This window comes from Sus scrofa, chromosome 2 (assembly GCF_000003025.6).
Source record: "Sus scrofa isolate TJ Tabasco breed Duroc chromosome 2, Sscrofa11.1, whole genome shotgun sequence".
In the NCBI taxonomy this organism is placed as follows: domain Eukaryota; kingdom Metazoa; phylum Chordata; class Mammalia; order Artiodactyla; family Suidae; genus Sus; species Sus scrofa.
Window position 1 is genome coordinate 90014796 of NC_010444.4, and position 21390 is coordinate 90036185.

Here is a 21390-nt window from a genome sequence, read left to right on the forward strand (position 1 = left end):
TGAAAACCAGATCAGAAGAACTTAAAAAAAAATAGTCTAATCATTGGTAATTATAAATTCTGGAGAATCTGTTACCTATTCAAAATTATTAGTTAATACAACTGAAGAAGCTAACAGTAATTTGTAATTTGTAATTTTCTTAGCTTATGAGCATTTAAAATAAAGACTAAATTACTAACTAAATTTAAAACAATATATTCATTTTTACATATATCATTCAAAATAATTACTAAAAATAGCTTGGTTAATTCTACTTTAATGACTACATAATGGAATTGAAGGACTGTTTTGTTGTTTGAAAAGGTCACGCTCCTAAGTAGTTAAAACATTTCCTAAAACGATGTTTATACTAAAAAATTTGCTAAAAAATTAAAAAAATAGTGTAAATGTAAATTATTATACGTTTGAAAGATAGGTGTCTATATTAATGAAGTTTAACTCTATATGGTGTTGGGGCAAAAAAATTCCACTCAGAGAAGAGTACAATTGTTTTAAAATATACTTAAAGTCTATTTAAAATTATTTAGAAAAAAATAACCTGTATCATAACTCTTTATTTCCTCTAACTTTTTAATTGCCTCTTTTAAAACCCAAAGGCTTTATATACTTGTTCTTAAAAAATTCAAACAATCTAGATTTACAATTCCATAGCCCATTCCTCTTTGTAAAAACATGTCTTTTATTATGTCAGTTTCTCTAGCTATGGAACTCAGCTTAGTAGCTCATACACAGCAGGCATTTCAACAATGTCAAATGGATGCAATTCCAATAATTCTATGAGATGTTCATTATTCATATGGAATAAATGGAATCAGAAAAAGTCTAACACACTTGTACAAGAAATTCACATTTCCCTAATTGAGATTTTTACAAACCTGTTACAGCGATGGATGGGCTATCTGAAACACCATCAAATGCCAATGAAAGATATAACTGTCTGTCCTTAAAAAAGAAATTTAATAGACTCAGGCATCTGTAAGTAGATCTAACTGTTGATATACACAGGTTCACCCACAGAGACAATAATATTCCTACATGTTGAAAGAAACACTTAGCATCTTTGCGTCTCCCTTTCCCATTTCATGCCATGTTCCCCTGGCCCTATGTACTCAATGCAGATTCAGTCTGAAGGAGAAAACTCCTCCAACTGCTAATGTGAGGACTTCCAGCACTGCAACCATGAGGTGACCAGCACTGCTGCCTGCTTAAAGGTCTCCCTGGGGGTGAATATGGGTGCTGGCACGCCTTGCTGTGCATTAGAAGCAGAGAACACCAGCAGCTGGGACACTTCAAGGACACTACACAATTTCAAAGAGTTAGGAGAAGAGACGCAGAACTCCATTGTTATCAAATGCGCTATCAAAGAAAGCACAGCATTCTTGTTCTACTTTGGGTCAGGAAGGAAGCGGAAATTTTAAAAACATGAAAAAGAATTTATTGTGATAACAGGGTTTATTTTAGATCTGAGATAATAAGTATACAGAGAATAAAGAAAGTGACAAAAAAGTATCTTGACATAAATATTCCATATGCTTAAACATTTAAGTAATTTTTCCTGTGATACACACACACACACACACACACATTATCTCCATCCTAAAATTAAAGTATAAGCTACCTGCAAGTAAAAACTGTGCTTTATTCTGTTTAGCAAATAAATATAATATTGATAAACTGTTTGAGGACAGAAGTCTATGAAATATCAGAGCTCTTGTAGGTAAATTCGTTGGATGATCTACTGTTAACTATTAACAGAGCTAACCCTTCTAGAAGCAGCTAATTATATGCCTGCTATGCCACTATAATTGGGTAAAATTGATACCAATGTTAAGCTGCATTACTGAAACTAATAAAAATGAACTTAAGTATGTTCATAGAAAATTGTATTGCCATTCTTTACAGTATAATCAGCATTTACTGAAACTATATATGTTTTAAAAGTTAGGTTCAAAGTATATGGTAGACTCCAAGGGTCAGCAAACTTTTTCCTGTAAAGATCCAGATAATAAGTATTTTAGTGTTGCAGGCCACATATGGTCTCCATTTTCACCTTCAAATCTGCTATTGCAGTGTAAAAGCAGCCACAGATAATGTATTACTGAATGAACTCTGGGCTCTAGTTTGCCAATCCTTGATGTAGATTATGTATCACTCTAAGCAGCATTAAATGGGATGAAGGATAATTTAATATTTTATAGGAAAGAAATATTTGTGACATTTTCAAGATTTTTATTGATTCTTAAGTACACAAACACACACATCCCAAACTTAAGCAGCACACAGAAATCTTACCTGGTTAGGTATCCTCAGTGGGGGCCTTGGACCTCCAGGATATCGAGGTGACATAAAAGGCTATGGAAGTAAAACAAAACAACCAAAAAACCACAATGTAAAAACAGATCTGAAAATAAACTGCTTTAAAGAGTTTTAAAATTATACAAAACTAAATCAATTTACTTCCTTATCCTGGCTGCTTTCGGGAGAATAAATACTTTTAACAAAAACTACCTTCCTATTTTTTATTTTGTAGAATATCTGCAAGAATTTTCAAAGAGAGTGTAAAATAATCAAAGATGACTAAAGTAACAGTGGCAAAATTTTAAAAAAATGTCAATTATAATTAAGGTGATGCTATCTAATTGGCAAAAAGTTAGGATTAAGAAATTTATGCAACTGAATCTTAGTAAAGACTTCAGGAAGACTGGCACAGCATTATATAAACTGGATTCTGAGTATATACTTTTCACTGAATTATCCAATTTGGTTATCATTTTCCTTTAATAATTTTAAAGCTGTAAGGCTTCTTCATCTTTGCTTTTGTAGTTTTGTTTAAAATGGTAAAGAAATTTCCCTTCCAAGGGTCTTTTGTGGTTAGAAGAGCTTTGGTTTTCTTTCATTTGTTATAATTAAAAATTGATTGTAAATTTTAAAGTTGAAATTTCTTTGCATATTTTGAGCCTAGCAAAGTATGAGCTGTGTACTTATTTTAAACAATCATTTAAAAAGTTGATGTATAGTGTGTTTACAATGTTGTGTTAGTTTTGGATGTATAGCAAAGTGATTCAGTTATACACATACATTATTTTTCAGATTATTTTCCATTGTATGCTATTACAAGATATTGAATATAGTTCCCTGTGCTATACAGCAGATTCTTATTTATTTTATATATAATACTGTGTATATGTTATATGTACTACTAACAAAAGAAAAAAATGACTTTATACTAAAACTCAAGTCAATTTATCTTGTTGGATGAATCAGAGGCTACTAAGTTGACTGTCAGTTCCAAAACTGTCTGAAAAATATCCTGAAGGTATCATTTTAATGATTGTTTAATGTTAAGTGGAAGGAGAATATTTTTGATCACTCAGATTTGGGCATCAAATTTTTAAAAGTTTACTTCTAAAATTAAAAATTCAATTTCTATAGAAAAGCAGAAGTTCATATATATCTATATCTATATATCTATATAGATATATAGATACACACACACACACACACACACACACACACACACACACACATGAAAGTTCCCGGGCTAGGGGTTGAATCGGAACTGTGGCTGATGGCCTACACCACAGCCACAGCAAAGTGGGATCCGAGCTGCATCTGTGACCTACACCACAGCTCATGACAATGCAGGATCCTTATCCCACAGAGCAAGGCCAAGGATCGAACCCACATCCTCATGGACACTAGCCAGGTTCGTAATCCACTAAGTCACAACAGGAACCCCCCCATTTAATTAATTACAATACACAATTACATGTGATATAACCAAATTATCAACTCTAAAGGGCTGAATATTAAGTAAAATATCAAGAATGAATTCATAGAGAAGTTAACAACAGGAGTTCCTGTTGTGGCACAGTGGAAACGAATCCGACTAGTATCCATGAGGATGCAGGTTCAATCCCTGGCCTCACTCAGTGGGTCAGGGATTCAGCATTGCTGTGAGGCTGTGGTGTAGGTCATGGAGGCAACTGGGATACCGCGTTGCTGTGGCTGTGGTGAGGACTGGCAGCTACAGCTCTAATTCGACCTCAAGCCTGGGAACTTCTACAGCTGAGAGTGCAGCCATAAAAAGCAAAAAAAAAAAAAAAAAAAAAGAAACAAAAAAGAAACAAAAAAAACCTAATTTATCAAAGGCAAGAGTAAGCCAAATCTATAATACTTTACATAATTGCACATTTATAATGCAATTTCTACAAATATTTTTAGAAATTAGACCTGCAGTTCATGGCTATAGATATTTTCCAGGGTTATTTTAAAAGCAGCATCTGAAAAATAAAATCCTAACAATTTTATGTGGTATAGACTTTAAGTTGTTTTGGAGGGTCTGACAAACAAACCAGAAGAACTTAAAGTTATTTGGCTTTTTGCTTACTATGTTCTTATATGTTAACATATTCCTAAGAGGTCTTTTTAAATGGACAGAAATAGAGTATTCTTCAGATAATACTGTCAACTTCAGGTGATGAAACTTAGGTGGATTTTCAGGTTTTAACATTTTAAAAATGTTTCATTTTCATGCATTTGATCAAAGTTCACTCTGTTTTCTCATTTGTGAAGTTACTCTAAATTAGATTAGTTAACCATACTGTCAGTTAGAGGTTTAACCCAATATTCACACTCCCTCTGCAACTTTCTGAATCGCCTAATTTAATTTATGAAACTGTCTTTTAAATTCGAGACTCATTTGAAAAAATTTAATATTAAATACTGTGTCACTGATGTGGGGGTGGTTTCCTTTCTTTCACAAAGTGATGTCTTATGACACAAACATGGAGAAATAAAAATAGGTTGCTAATAATTCCTGTCTATAATAAAATCACTTTGAAATAAAATACAAGGCAGAAATTGTGTTTAACAACTGTGTGCAAATTGTGCTTACCAATTTAAATTAATTTCACAATTTCATTTAACACTACTAAATACCAATAAACACTGCGATGTACTTTATTTGAAATGGAGCATTTGAGATTTGGATGTTCCTCTGAATGTAAAATAATGTTACAGTGTTCATATACATGGACTGTTTGAAAAGATAAGTTTTCTATCATCAATAGCATTGTGAATAAATGTATTTTCATGGGACTGTCATACTTTCCTATCTGGCCCTGACACCCCATCAAAGATCTAGGAGAGGGACAGACAGGGCATGTGGTAGTTGGGAACCTGAAGGACCCTAAAGAATAAGACTAGGAGAAAGAGTCTCTCACTAATTTATCTCCTCTTATATCCCCCCTCAAGTCATTCAAAAAAATTTTTATAAAAAAATGAAAACCACTTAAAAATTTCTATCTATAGCTACACAATTACAGCAAAAAAATCAAACAAAAATACAGTTATTTTAGAAAAAAATCTACTTTTCCCTAACATATAAGCATTCCTATAAGTAAAGCATTTTACTATCCAATCAGTGCTGCTACAACATCAACTCTTAATATTCAGGTGATTCTTAAGTTATATAGTTAACTACCTAGGTATTCAACTGGCTACTTGTTGAGGTATAGACGCAGCAATAGAATCTAAAGAAAGTTCAGGGGAGTTCCCATTGTGATGCAGCGGAAACGAACCTGACTAGGAACCATGAGGTTGCAGGTTTGATCCCTGGCCTCACTCAATTGGTTAAGGATCCCGTGTGGCCGTAAGCTGTGGTGTAGGTTGCAGATGTGGCTTGGATCTGGCGTTGCTGTTGCTTTGGCCTACAGCTGTAGCTCCTTTTCGACCTTTAGCCTGGGAACCTCCATATGCCTCCTGTGTGGCCCCATAAAGACAAAAAAAAAAAAAAAAAGAGAGAGAGAGAGAGTTCATATTAGCAACTGAGCGTATTCTACTAATGTTTATATTTCACTATTCAGGAGTCAATTTGCCTTCAAATATAATTCAAGATATTAAAACAAATTTAAATTCTTTTATGGTAAGTGGTAGTCTAAGAGATTATCTACTGATTAAATATAAAATACATATACTGACAGACCTGTCAGTCTTCTCTATGTAGATAAACCTGGGAAGAACAGGTTCTTCAAAAGAGTCCTTAGCCATGAAGGTGTGCTTACTCTTTATATTTGGGGAAAATTTTTTTAATGATGTCAGGATGATGAATCAATATTTTAAGTGTAAAAAGCCCTCCCCTTGGAAAACGGGCTAAAAAAGTTAGTTACAGTGTGTGTGACCAGGAGCCAAAGGTCTGCATTCTAGTTTTTGCATCACCACTAATTAGCAGAGGGACCCTAAACCAAAGACCTTATAGGGCTTTAGTTTTCTCAACCTTAATGTGAGAGGGTTGGCCTGGATGATCTCAGAAGTCTCTTGGGAAGTAATAATGAATTGTGGATTTTTAAAAATTATTTCCAGCATTACCCTTAAATACAAAGATGAGTTTACTATAAATAGTTATAAATATTTGAAGTGTGTGGAGGTGGGACTGACGTATTCCCATGCTTTTTAGAGAGAAAGAAAAAAACCTTGTTGAAGAAAAAAATTCTCCAACCAACAATGATGCTCTTTGTTCAGATCAAAGGTCTACAGAGAGAATAAAAAAGCCGCACCTATCAATTAAAAGATATGCTAGAAATGTGTTCATTCAACACTTTTTTTTGCTTTTGATTTTTTTTTTTTTTTTTTTTTTTTTTTTAGGGCCAAACCTGTGGCACATGGAAGTTCCCAGGCTAGGGGTTGAATTGGCACTACAGCTGCCAGCCTACACCACAGCCACAGCAATGTGGGATCCAAGCCGTGTCTGCAACCTACACCACAGCTCACCGTAACTCTGGATCCCCAACCCACCGAGCAAGGCCAGGAATCAAACCCACATTCTCATGGAAACTAGTTGGATTTGTTTCCACTGCACCACAATGGGAATGCCCTTGACAAATATTTATTAAATACCCACCAGGCACTTGTTTTAGGTGGGTGGACATTAAAGAAGTAAAGATCATTGCCCTCTGCTTAGGATTAATCAATATTCACTTATAATTAAGAGGAGAAAGAATTTTCTGGAAGAATTATTTCTTCCATTAATCTGGAAGAAATAGAATATTTTCTTCTCTAAACTGCAAATATCAATGAAAACCCAAAGAAAATAATATTTCAATCTTGTACCTTCCCTCAGAAGTCTTATTACAGCATCCCTATTTGATAAGAACATGTAGTGCTATGAATGACTGAACATCAAGGCCATGCTTTTTAAAAAGCTTAATTAGGCAAAACTCATAGACCAAGCTTCTCTATAAATTGAGTAGCACAGTTAGTACTCTGACATATGGAAATACATTTATAGGCGTAAATTCTCATTTCTACATGTTTCAATTATCTACTTAGGATGAATGGGATAAGCCAAAGTGGAAGGATTATAAATATCTACAAAGCCAGAAACATCAATAAATATTTGATGACTAAATGAAAGGGAAACAAACTCTAATAGAAATATAAACTAAGCATCCAGATCATTTGCTCCAAGCAGTCTTTTAGAGAAAAGATCACACCACTTAGAATCATAATTTCAGAACGAATGTCACTCAATCTTAAAGGATTATTAGTGTCCATTATATCAAGAATTATTCATGAAATTTTAAACTTCTACTTTCCTAAAAGAGAGATTTTCCTTTGTTCTTTGCCTTTTCTGCTAGTGGGAAGTAGTAGTCTCCCTCTCCTATTCGATCTTCATGAACCATTTAATACTTTATCTCAGTTCCCTAAGAATGAGAAGGAATCAGCTCTTTCTCATCTTTCCTTCTCTGAGGATCCCAGACTCCCCACCCCCTCAATGAAATTGTTCTATAAATAATTTACCCATCTTGAAATTACAGGTGATGAGAACCATTGTAAGCACTAACTTCATTATATAGATACACGATTAAACTGTACATCTTAAAGGACACACTGCTCAAATGTTAACTTTGGTAATATTTTCTAACATTTTCAATGGTTTCTGGAAAACATAACTATGATTTATCAGTACAAGGATTTTTCTTGAGATCACTCTAAACTCTCCTTTCTCTGCCAGGTAAATTTCTACCAATCCTCCAGGGGTCAGTTTAAATATGACTTCCTCTTTTAAGGAATTTCTACAGGCTCCTTTCCCTCCATCTCCTGAGCACTTTGTTCACACTGCTATCCTAGCAGATTCAGCATACCGTAGGGTTATGTGTGCCATGAAGGAACCTACTTCAGAGAAAAGAACACAAAACCAGATCAGAGTTACTACCTTAATGTCAAGGCAATCCATTCATGAAATAAAACTGGTATTTCTAAGAATCATTAAAATTGATGTAGCAGTGTATAATCCCCTTATACTTATTTTACATATTTCAACGTGACTTTAGAAACTCTTAAATTCTTGGTCTTTAAGATGTGATAATTGACCATAAAATCTAAAATCATTAAAAAATAAAAGCTTCTTTAAGCTACACTTTATATTAGCAAAATTTAGAACAAATCAATGATGAAAAGAAGAATAATACGTCCTCAGATGAAAAAAATGTAACATTCGGGACAGTTTACATTTCCGAAAACGTAGCAGTCTGAGGTATGTTCTACAATATACAATTGTATGGGAATTATAATAATTTAAAGTAATTTTGAACTCGACAAAATTATTCATGTGAAATTTGCTTTTGATTTTGAAAAAAATAGTATATTTGTAAATGGCAAAGAAATACACAATTACCAAGTTTAAGAAAATACAAACTAACAAAATAATCTAAAAATGAACACACACAACTTCTTCACAAAACAACTCAACTGAAGTTTTACAAGTTCTGTGTTGTACGATTATAATAAAATCTAATAGAGAATTTTGTTTGAATATGCCTTTTTGACACACTTTACAGAAAAAAGTTTAGAGTGGACTAGATCAAATTTCTCAACTGCCACTTAAGTTTAATCAACTGCCACTTAAGTTTTATTACAGCTTTATAACATCCTGCTATTGTAATATCTTTATAGAACAAAGGCAGGTAAACATACTTCATTCTTACAACCAGCTGACTATAAATAAATTGCCTGACTTGGTACTTCCTCCTACATCCCCCGGCAACTGTGCAACCATTCGCTAATGTAGAATTCTTTGCCTTTGCTACCACTTAAACATGAAAAGCTGAAAAGGCAGTGATAATTCAGGTAAGAAAGTTAATTCGCTTATAAAGCTCTCTTGATTCACTGGAAGAAAAGAATTCAGCAACTGAAATAAATACAGTAAGCTCCATCTCTGTCTTGAACATTTTTGATAGAGTTTTGTCTTTTGTCCAATATATGTTGTCTTTAGTCCATTTATTTGTGCTTTTAAGTCATATGCTGAAAGGGAATAGAAGGTGGGTAGGGAATGGTGGTACATGAATGTAGTGTTATTAGAAGAGTATTATTATAATCAAACTGTTCATTATAATGTGATAACCTATAATGAGGTTCAGGAGGAAGGGAAGGAAGCAGTTAGCACATTCTAAGAGAATACACAGAGTCACATTCAATAAATATTTGGTGGTTTCCATAGCTGGCTCATTGACTGAGGACATGAACAACATTGATGGAAGACTCTAAAAACCAGAAAAGATATGATAAAGTTTGATTCTCTCATCTGAAATCTCATCTGGCCAATTTATGGGGCTGGTTAAAAATAGGTAGTACTTACTGATACTGCAAAGAATAAGGTACAATATTGGTATAGTATACCTGGTCGTCTAATGATAAAATGATTACATGTGTGGAGGGGAAAATTCAGCTTGCTTACATAGGGTAAATTATATCTTGTAGAGGGCCCATTAAGAATAGGTAAGAAAGTGTTGGAGACTCCAAGATAATACTGAGTTATAATTACAGTATTCATATCAATAGCATATAAGAGAATTTATGAGTTAGATAACTAAAAAGTCTTTTACTCTCTCCTACTGCTTTCAAGCTTCTTTTACTATTTCTGAGGTGTCAGGGTTGAAAATAATGATTCTTAGGTTGTTCTACAGAGGAGCAGTATTTAGTAAGTACTCTTCAGTATAGCAGGATGTCAATTTACGTATGCTTTGGCCAAAATAAAAAGTGTGGTAATTTTTTCTGAAGCAGAGGCCAGCCAGGAGAACTGTCAACAATTCCATATAGCAGGGCATCTCAGCTGCTTGTCTCATATAGTGTTGTGTGTAGACATAAAACTCCAGTCTTTAGACTGAAATATATTCAAAGAGCTGCAATCCTCAGTTCTCAGAAACATGTTTTAGCTTACATATTTTCTTTCCATTAAGAAGAGGCTCAGCATTTGAATAAGAGTATTAAATATTGTTTTAAACATCATACTGCCTTCAGCACATAGTCATCTTTAGTCCAAAAATCGATAAGGGAAATCGTTATTTGCTAAAAAGTAATTTGCTTCCCTTAACATTTAGCTAGAAATGCAAGGTATAAGGTGATATACAGACAAGAAAAATATGGGTTACCTTTAGTAATTACATTAACTACACAAAGATCAAATGTCTACCTTATTTGGTCCTGTGAATATATGGCTTTAGACAGATTTAATATTTTTTCTGATGTTTTTCATATACAGTTTTAAGAAGACATACAGAACAATATGCAATTCTGGGACATGGAAATTATTCTAGACTCAAGGGAAAAATCTGCTAAACAATTTTTTAAAATGATAAATATGGAAGATTATAAGTATTTATTTATAGTTCTGGAAAGGTAATAAAATATGTTCACTATAAGATTTTATCCAAAGCATAAACATTCTTTTAAAAACTAAATGTGACTTTTTATTCATTCTGTGCCCATTTTTTTTAATATATTTTTTTTTAATTTTCCCACTGTACAGCAAGGGGGTCAGGTTATCCTTACATGTATACATTACAATTACATTTTTCCCCCACCCTTTCTTCTGTTGCAACATGAGTATCTAGACATAGTTCTCAATGCTACTCAGCAGGATCTCCTTGTAAATCTATTCTAAGTTGTGTCTGATAAGCCCAAGCTCCCGATCCCTCCCACTCCCTCCCCCTCCCATCAGGCAGCCACAAGTCTCTTCTCCAAGTCCATGATTTTCTTTTCTGAGGAGATGTTCATTTGTGCTGGATATTAGATTCCAGTTATAAGTGATATCATATGGTATTTGTCTTTGTCTTTCTGGCTCATTTCACTCAGGATGAGATTCTCTAGTTCCATCCATGTTGCTGCAAATGGCATTATGTCATTCTTTTTTATGGCTGAGTAGTATTCCATTGTGTATATATACCACTTCTTCCGAATCCAATCATCTGTCGATGGACATTTGGGTTGTTTCCATGTCCTGGCTATTGTGAATAGTGCTGCAATGAACATGCGGGTGCATGTGTCTCTTTAGGTAGAGTTGTGTCCGGATAGATGCCCAAGAGTGGGATTGCAGGGTCATATGGAAGGTCTATGTATAGATTACTAAGGTATCTCCAAACTGTTCTCCATAGTGCCTGTACCAGTTTACATTCCCACCAACAGTGCAGGAGGGTTCCCTTTTCTCCACAGCCCCTCCAGCACTTGTTATTTGTGGATTTATTAATGATGGCCTTTCTGACTGGTGTGAGGTGGTATCTCATGGTAGTTTTGATTTGCATTTCTCTTATAATCAGCGATGTTGAGCATTTTTTCATGTGTTTGTTGGCCGTCTGTATATCTTCTTTGGAGAAATGTCTATTCAGGTCTTTTGCCCATTTTTCCATTGATTGATTGGTTTTTTTGCTGTTGGGTTGTGTAAGTTGTTTATATATTCTAGAGATTAAGCCCTTGTCAGTTGCATCATTTGAAACTATTTTCTCCCATTCTGTAAGTTGTCTTTTTGTTTTCTTCTGGGTTTCCTTTGCTGTGCAAAAGCTTTTCAGTTTGATGAGGTCCCATGGGTTTATTTTTGCTCTAATTTCTATTGCTTTGGGAGACTGACCTGAGAAAATATTCATAATGTTGATGTCAGAGAGTGTTTTGCCTATGTTTTCTTCTAGGAGTTTGATGGTGTCCTGTTGTATATTTAAGTCTTTCAGCCATTATGAGTTTATTTTTGTGCATGGTGTGAGGGTGTGTTCTAGTTTCATTGCTTTGCATGCAGCTGTCCAGGTTTCCCAGCAATGCTTGCTGAATAGACTTTCTTTTTCCCATTTGATGTTCTTGCCTCCCTTGTCAAAGATTAATTGACCATAGGTGTCAGGGTTTATTTCCGGATTCTCTATTCGGTTCCATTGGTCTGTCTGTCTGTTTTGATACCAGTACCACACTGTTTTGATGACTGTGGCTTTGTAGTATTTCTTGAAGTCTGGGAGAGTTATGCCTCCTGCTTGGTTTTTGTTTCTCAGGATTGCTTTGGCGATTCTGGGTCTTTTGTTGTTCCATATAAATGTTTGGATTGTTTGTTCTAGTTCTGTGAAAAATATCATGGGTAATTTGATAGGGATTGCATTGAATCTGTAGATTGCTTTGGGTCGTATGGCCGTTTTTACAATATTGATTTTCCCAATCCAGGAACATGGAATATCTTTCCATTTCTTTACATCTTCTTTGATTTCTTTGATTAAAGTTTTATAGTTCTCAGCATATAGGTCCTTTACCTCCTTGGTCAGGTGTATTCCCAGGTATTTGATTTTGTGAGGTACAATTTTATTTTTTATTTTTTATTTTTTATTTTTTATTTTTTGTCTTTTTGCTATTTCTTTGGGCCGCTCCTGCGGCATATGGAGGTTCCCAGGCTAGGGGTCGAATCGGAGCTGTAGCCACTGGCCTACGCCAGAGCCACAGCAACGTGGGATCTGAGCCGCGTCTGCAACCTACACCACAGCTCACGGCAACGCCAGATCGTTAACCCACTGAGCAAGGGCAGGGACCGAACCCGCAACCTCATGGTTCCTAGTCGGATTCGTTAACCACTGCGCCACGACGGGAACTCCGTGAGGTACAATTTTAAAAGGTATCTTATTTTTGTATTCCTTTTCTAATGTTTCATTGCTGGTATACAGAAATGCAACTGACTTCTGAATGTTAATCTTATATCCTGCTACTTTGCTGAATTTATTAATCAGTTCAAGGAGTTTTGGGGTTGAGTCCTTAGGGTTTTCTATGTATAGTATCATGTCATCTGCATACAGTGACAGTTTTATCTCTTCTCTTCCTATATGGATGCCTTTTATTTCTTTTGTTTGTCTAATTGCTGTGGCTAGGACTTCCAAAACTATGTTGAAGAGCAGTGGTGAGAGTGGGCATCCCTGTCTTGTTCCAGATTTGAGTGAGAAGGCTTTCAGTTTTTCCCCATTGAGTATTATATTTGCTGTGGGTTTATCATAAATGGCTTTGATTATATTCTGAGCCCATTTTTTAAGTTAGCTCAATTCTCTTTACATGGTTGTCCTATATTGATTTCTATTCTCAATTTTGCAATTTGAAATTTTACTCCTAAGTAAATCTTGTTTTCTTATTCTGTTAAGAACTCAAGTCATACATTATCAGTAATAAACAATATTGAGAATATTATTTTGAAATGAACATTAGAGTGTTGTGACTTGTACATTTAATTTCAGCGACTGTTCATATAGTAAGACTATTCACATGTTTTTATTTTTATAATTCCATGAAATGCTTCAAGAATTTTCTGTAGAAAAGTAATGAAGCATAAATTATACATCAAATAATTTCATCAGTTACTTTATAATTTATGCATTTTAATTTGTTCAGTTTCTTCTTTATTTTTCAAGAAAATCTCTATCAGGCATTACTGACACTCCAGTGGATAAGACACTCCTGATTAACATACTTTAATTCCAACTAGTATTAAAATAATTTAGTTCACAAAATGACATCCTTGTGCTGGCATAGTCTGCTGATAAAGCATAAATATGTAGCTTATCTTCCATACATCTTAGATATTCTATCATCAACAACACTTAATTAAAATAACTCACAAAATAACTGTGAAGTATGAACAGATCCAGTTTCCTAGATGTTATTTTGGCAAGGCTAATCTAATTCAGCACACAGTTATAAGCAGGTTGATTCTTTTGATATGGATGTAGTGTAAGCATCAAAATTGCTCACTTACATTATGGGCCCTTTCAAAAAGATGAGACTATTTTTCAAACCTTCATTACCATATATCAGATAAAGGTTTGTATCAATGGACTTGTAGATTATGAACAGGGACTATGCTGCCTTCTGGTCTAATAAACTACAGAAGTTTGAATAACATTCTATAAAAGCCTCAATAATTTGTTTTAGATCGATTTATATTCACATATCAACATAGACACTTTTTTTTTGACGCCTGTCAGACAAGTAGCTGGAGTCTTACATATGCTGAATCTGGCTGCCTTCCACTACTGGCTGAAGTCACAAGGACAGATCAACCCATGTTATTAGTGTATTAAAAAAAACACTATGGGTATGAAAATAATTATGTGAGATTTATAATTAGGATAAAGTATCAGCCAGACTCAAAAAACAAGCAAAAATAATAATTTTTAAAAACTACTCTTAATTTTTCATTAAAGAATGCAAAAGTACTCCCCTTTGCCCCCTTTAACCTATTTTATATTCATGTTTCCATGTAAACTTATTCTAGATGATAGTGTGGGAGACAGGCACTTTAATTTATCCAAATGTACCCTTGGGGAAAAGAAAGCTTCTTTGTTCGTACCTTTCTGATAACTTGATATATTAGGAAAGTTTCTCCTGACTAAGCAGTAGTCTTCAAATTCATGAGCAGTGATAACATTTGTTAAATAAACCTGACTATAAGCTTGGTTTCTGATACAAGCGGCAGATTACATATATTTTATTGTCCTTAGAAATGAAATGTTATGCTCCATTTTGACTTGGTTACTTACTTAACAAACATGAAGTCTATTTAAAGTTAATTCATGTCTGAACTACATAGAATAATCTTTTCTACTGAACAGATTTTTACAGGAGTGATTAATCCTCCCAAGTCTGTTTTGAAACTAGAGCTTACTAATTTGACTAATACTAAAAAGCATAAAAATAAGCAAGATGAGAGAACTCAAATCACACAAGGTGAAGTTATTTCTCCATCTCCAATTTAAAACATCAATTTTTAACCATGTGTCTTAAATAGATACAGAATAAATGTACAGAATAAAACTGGTAAGACAAATTTGAATGGAGAAAATATTACTAATGTCAAAGGTATTTTTAAAGTCAGATTATTTATAGAATAAGAAAATGATAGAAAACAGGTGTAGTCACAATTGCAGGCATTCTAAGTAAGTAATTCTATTTTACTGTTTTTTGATAAGCATCCATCTGTGTACAAAGAATATCCAATTACTCTATTCCCTGGCATTATGTCTTATACACAAGGTTATACCTGATTTCTGGTTATAATAGATGATACCTGGCAACAGCCTATATTCTCTTCCCACAGGTGTCAGCAGAGCTGTTTTCTTTGTCCCTCGGCAGGGATGAACAGTTTGTAACAGCCAACAGTTCATTCCCAGCAGCATTTCTTTGACCTCTCCCATTTCTCCCTCCAGCAACTGCTTCATTTCTCACTTTCCCCTTTAGAGCAAAACTCTTTGAAAGAGTTGGACATACTCGTTGCCTCCAACTGCTCTCTTCCCAGTTTATCCTGAATCGGCTTCTATGAGGCTGTTACTCTCATCACTCCACTGAAAAACTGGCCTTATCAAGGTCCCCAGTGACCACCTCAAATCCAATGGTCAACTGTCAGTCCTCAACTGAGGTGAACTCTCAGCAGCATCTGACACAGCATATTCCTCGCTGCCTTGAAACATTTTCTTCCATTTCCTTCCAGGCTCCCACATCGCCTGGTTTTCTTCCTATCTCCCACACTGCTTCCCATTTTTCTTGCTGGTTCCTCCTCATCTTCCTGCCTTCTTAACATCAGAGCCCTGGAACCACTGTAGAGCTTCTTGTTTCTCTATATTCATTACCTTGGTAATGTCATCCAGATTTTCAACATTATCTACAAGCTATTAACTCCCAAATGTCTCTAGACCAACTAGAGACAACCATAACAACTCCAGAGACAAACAGAGCCACTCTGATACCTTGCCCCCGCTCAACATTTCTGAAATACCTAATAGCCATCTTAATTTTGACAAAATTAAGTTCAACATTAAACTTCTGATATTGTCTTCATGACTCCTCTTGAAGTTTTACCTACAAACACAAGTAAACATCAACTCCATTCTTGCAGTGATTCTTGATTTCTTTTTTTTCTCCCAACATATCCAAACCATTGCCAAAATCTGTTGGCTGTAACTTTAAAATATATTTAGAATCCAATCATTTCTCACCACTGTTACAACCTCTGGCTTAGCCATAATAATTTGTCGTAATTTTGCAGTGACATCCAAACTGGCCTCCCTGTTTCCACCCTTCCCTCTTACAGACTGATCTCAACACAGCAGCCAGAAAGATCCTATTAAAACCCTCCACGAAGAGTAAAACCCAAATTCCCTACAATGACCTACAAAGTTCTCCTTGATGTGGCTTTCTACTATCTACACTTCATACTGAACTACTTTTCCCAGCTGACACTCCACTATAAAAAATATTTTTATTGTTCCAGAAAGAGTCGGTCATGCTTTGGACTCAGGGGCTTTTACCCTTGCTTGTCCCTCAGCCTAGAACAGTTCCTCCACACTTGATATGCTTGTTCCCTAATTTCTTCAGGTCTTAACTTAAAGGGCATCTTCTCAATGAGTCCTTCTGCAACCACCCCATCTAGAACTTCCTCAACACTGCATATCCTAATCCTTCTCACAATCTAACATATCATATCTAAAAATAATTACTTATTTTGCTTACTGTCTCCCACAGTAGCCTCTAAGTTCTGTGTGGGCAAGGATTTTCTATTTAGCTTTTTTACTGCAGTAACTCTAGTACAGGTAGTTGTGGGGACACTACATCTTTGTTGCTGAATGTCATCAGTAATCTTAGCTAGTGGTTCTCAAATTTTAGCTTGATGGACTCATCTGTTAAAAATAAAAAAAGCACTGGGAACTTTGTCTAGTCACTTATGATGGAGCATGATAATATGGGAAAATGGAATGTGTACACATATGTATAACTGGGTCACCATGCTGTACAGTAGGAAAAAAAAACTGTACTGGGGAATAACAATTTAAAAAACAAAAAAATAAAAATAAAAAAACAAAGAGTAAAACCACATAGGATTTCCAGTCCCATGGCCCCACCACCAATAATTCTGATATACGAGGAGTGGGGTGACACCCAGGGCTCTCTTGTCAGGAGTACACAGAACACACTTGGAGGAACACGGTTATTAGCCCTGACCTGTGGATGTCTTATAGGCTGTCTAGTGGTGACTGTATTCGTAGAGAACAGGAGTGGGCAAATCATGGCTCACAGGCTAAATGTAGCCCACTGCTATTCCAGTAAAATGAAGTTTTTCTGGAATAGCCTCACTCATCAGTCTATATAGCAGCTCTGGTTGCTTTGATACTATAATGACAGAGCTGGGTAGTGTGACTTCAGAGCTCACATATTCTAAAACAGATACTATATGGCTATTTACAGAAAAAATTCTTTGACTTATGATACAGATATAAGATACATTATTCCAGAACACCACACAGTGATAAGTTACTTTCTAGCTGAAGGTATCCTAATGCATACCTAAGACAAATCTATCCCACCTATATAGGGAATTTGTAATTTATTTAATACCTGATTTATATTTAATAATCCATTCTTCATTCTTAGTTCCCCAAAGAAAAGAATGCTGACTGCTTTTGTTTCTGTAACTTGCCTTTGGATATTTGCTATATGTTTTTTGTTTTCCAAGAACCGCTAATAAAAATAGAAGCATTCTGGGAAGAACTTTGAATAAGAAGACACTGGTCTAGGATGGCCAAGTTAGCTTTTTTGTAAATACTCATTTTGATAAATAGGGAAAGTAGGAGTTCCTGCTGTAGCTCAGCAGTAATGAACCCAACCAGTATCCATGAGGATGCAGGTTTGATCCCCGGCCTTGCTCAGGGGATTAAGGATCCAGCACTGCCCCAAGCGGTGATGTAGGTTGCAGATGCAGCTTGGATCTGGCATGGCTGTGGCTGTGGCACTGGCTGGCAGCTGCAGCTCCTATTCAGCCCCTACCCGGGAACTTCCATATGCCATGGGTGTGCCTCTAAAAAGGCAAAAATAAAGTTCCTAAAAGGAAACTTTCATTCCAGTCTAACTGGAAAACCCAGGTAAAGACTCTGAATCCCTGACACTCCATTCTTTGCTCTTTGTCCATTTTAGTCACTACTGTAGGGTCTTTGGTTGTTGGAAACTGCAATTTTTTTTAAAAAAAACTTGCTTGGTTACTCAAGCTGAGGGGTTTTAATTTGTTCTAATAGTTGAGGCCAGAAAAACCATTACCACAACTGCGGGAAAGCATTATTACAGTCAGCAGCTTCAGGCACCTTTATTTTTTAGGCTGCTTTTATCTTTATATCAGACAAAGAATTGTTCTGTTCTTGATATTTAGAATCTCTGTTCTTTAAAGATTCAGGATCACATTTTTAAGAAAATTAAACTTAATTTTTATGTCTTGAACGCTGATAAATAAGTGACTTTCTCCAGCTCTACAAATCCTGGTATAGTTAATTCTGAGAAATACTATTCTTAATGTGTGAATTTTAAACTACATATATTGATAATGTTAGGTGTTATAGTTCAGTAAGAGAGTTCTACTTGAGATACTCAGTACTCAATCAAATTAAGAAATGACATATTAACTAATCTTCTGGTTTGTTATCTGAGATCACAGATGATGTCTACAACTTTTGGGGAGAAGGAAAGGAAGTTTATATAAGTTTAGAGTATCTCCTCAGACTAACTTCTGAAATAGCCATGATCAGGAAGGATAAGAGAAAAGGCAACGCACTGGGAGAGAAGACAATATGAAGATTAAAAATAGAAGGGAACTGAGAAGGCGTGTAGACTTCTTAACTACATGTGTAAATAATAGGGGAAAACATGTGCTACTGATAATAAAATGGCGGTACTGTGAAATCTCAATAGGAAGAACAGAGGAGATAAGTATGCTTCGTTATGAAGGTATCTTCAAAATGTAGGACTTATGGGGAGTTCTTTGGTGGTACAGCAGCTTTTAAGGATCTGGCATTGTCACTGCAGTGGCTTGGGTTGCTGCTGTGGCGCAGGTTAGATCCCTGGTGCGGGAACTTCCAATCACTGTAGGTGTGCCCCCTCCAACCCCCATATGAAGGATCTGTGTCCAGGAATAAGTTAGATAAATATCTACGTCTAGAAACATTTAATCAGTGCGTGTAAAAACATTTCTTCTTGTTTTTCCTTTTCAGTTTCAAGTGTTAGATGAAATGATCACTGTTCTCCTTTTTGATTTTTTTTCTTTTAAAGTATCAAGAGTATTGTATTAACCTGAGCTTTGTTTTTGTCTTTGGTGTCATTTATACTGAGCTTTTTCTAGTCAATAACAACATCATGGAGAAAAGGGGGGATATCTGATATCTTACTATGTTATTACTATCGAAGCTTGCTACAGTGCTGTCTTGCTAAAAATAGAACTTTTGGAACATAGACCCCGAAAAGTAGAGACATCTGCAAACCACCACTAGATGGCAAAGCTGCTTTACCATTGCTAATATTCAGCCTGTAAACAAAATGTGACTTACAAATCTCCTGTAACATATTTTACACCATATCAGAGTTTTGATCAATTTGGATTTTAAAATATGGATGGCCACTGTAGCTGAAACTAAATTACTTGGTATACTTTATCTTCAACAAGTATTTATAATCTTATTCATGTCAAAGCCTTACATTTACAATCCATCATCGATATATTAGTTTTCAACAGTTTTCACTAAGAAAACTAAAGACCTAGTGACTAAGAATATAGCAAATGTATCAAGATAAAAAAAAAAAACCCAGAATATAATACATGGTAAAAAATGAACAAAAGCCTATACATAATCCAAAATTACATATTTACAGGTATATCACACATTGGTTATGTGCTCAAAGATGTCCACATTAGCGCCTATCAAAAGAATACATTGTATTTTTACATAAAAGTTATAGATGTGTTTAGTTAGAGTGATAAAAATAAGATACAGTTTTCTTTTTAAAAGTTTTCTTGTGGTAAGGAGCGGAGGAAAAAATAGTTTTGATTCTACTCTTTTTTTTTTTTTTTTTGTCTTTTGTCCTTTCAGGGCCACACCCACGGCACATGGAAGTTCCCAGGCTAGGGGTTACAGCTGCCAGCCTACATAAGAGCCACAGCAACGCCAGATCCGAGCTGCATCTGCGACCTACACCACAGGTCACAGCAGTGCTGGATCCTTAACCCACTGAGCGAGGCAGGGAGCAAATCCGCAACCTCAGGGTTCCTAGGCAGATTTGTTTCCGCTGAGCCATGACAGGAACTCCAAAATTTTTTTTCTGATTGAACTAAGAAATGCTCATTTCTTTAACAGAGTATAAGTTATAGCAAATTCACAAGAGAAATCTTGTTACTCAAATCTACAAAAAAATAAAACTTAAGCTATTACAGCTAATGGTCTAATTTTTTAAAAAACACAAATGAGAACTTTATTTTATGCATCTTATAAACTATTTTGATTATTATGCTTGTGAAGAAAATCTAATTGGTTCCAGGATTAATACTGCATATTTGATAAAATTGCTGCAATCAAATTTTGCCTTACTTTTGATAAGAAAGATATGAGAATGGAATACATAGCAGATGGATGCTTTTAATACACATCAGATTTCTTAGCATACAGTGACACGTTTGAATAATACTCTAGCACAAGGACAGGAAGAGTCAGAGTACAGACTTAGTTCTGAGGACCTACTCTGTGTATTCACACCACACCATAGCACTGTATTTTCTTCCTTCCAAACTGCCAAGCTCTAGTTAGAATCAATGGTCATTTCTCCTATCTTCTCTCTGACCTCTGTAGCAAGATTCCTCAATTTAAGAAAGTTGATTTAAAGTCATTCACCAATTCCATGGTAGGTCACTTTGAGAATTTATAGGGTTTATTATACAAATTACTCGATGAATAAAAGACTCCAAGTAAGACTCCAAATTTGTCTTATATCAAATGCCTTTATCTTATGAAACTGATACCTCTTTTTGCATGTTTAGCAACAACAGAAGAAGTACTCCCGTTTCAATAAAAATGGCAAGGTTTAAGTCTGAACAATGTTGATATCTGTCCCAAAGAGACATTTATTCAAAGATTGCCTTCCAAGATGGACCTATTAAATAAATGGGGCATTGATCAATATTATTTATTTTAGAGTTTGAGTTAATTGCTATCATTCAAATGCAGTTGTTATGAATTCACAAAGATTTTGTAATAATTCTACTTGGGAACGTATTTATAATCATACTGGAAAAGAAGGTTC

The 21390-nt window shown here is 35.1% G+C and overlaps 1 protein-coding gene across 5 annotated transcripts in view; it reads right to left on the bottom strand.

The window, feature by feature from the left end:
• The window catches only part of SSBP2 (single stranded DNA binding protein 2), a 303158-nt gene that overhangs the window by 54663 nt on the left and 227105 nt on the right, over window positions 1-21390 (bottom strand). For all 5 annotated transcript variants that reach the window (XM_021084509.1, XM_021084511.1, XM_021084507.1 and 2 more), the window contains one exon: window positions 2293-2352. In XM_021084509.1, coding sequence (XP_020940168.1) covers window positions 2293-2352 — 60 coding nt within the window. The remainder of the gene's footprint in view (window positions 1-2292; window positions 2353-21390) is intronic.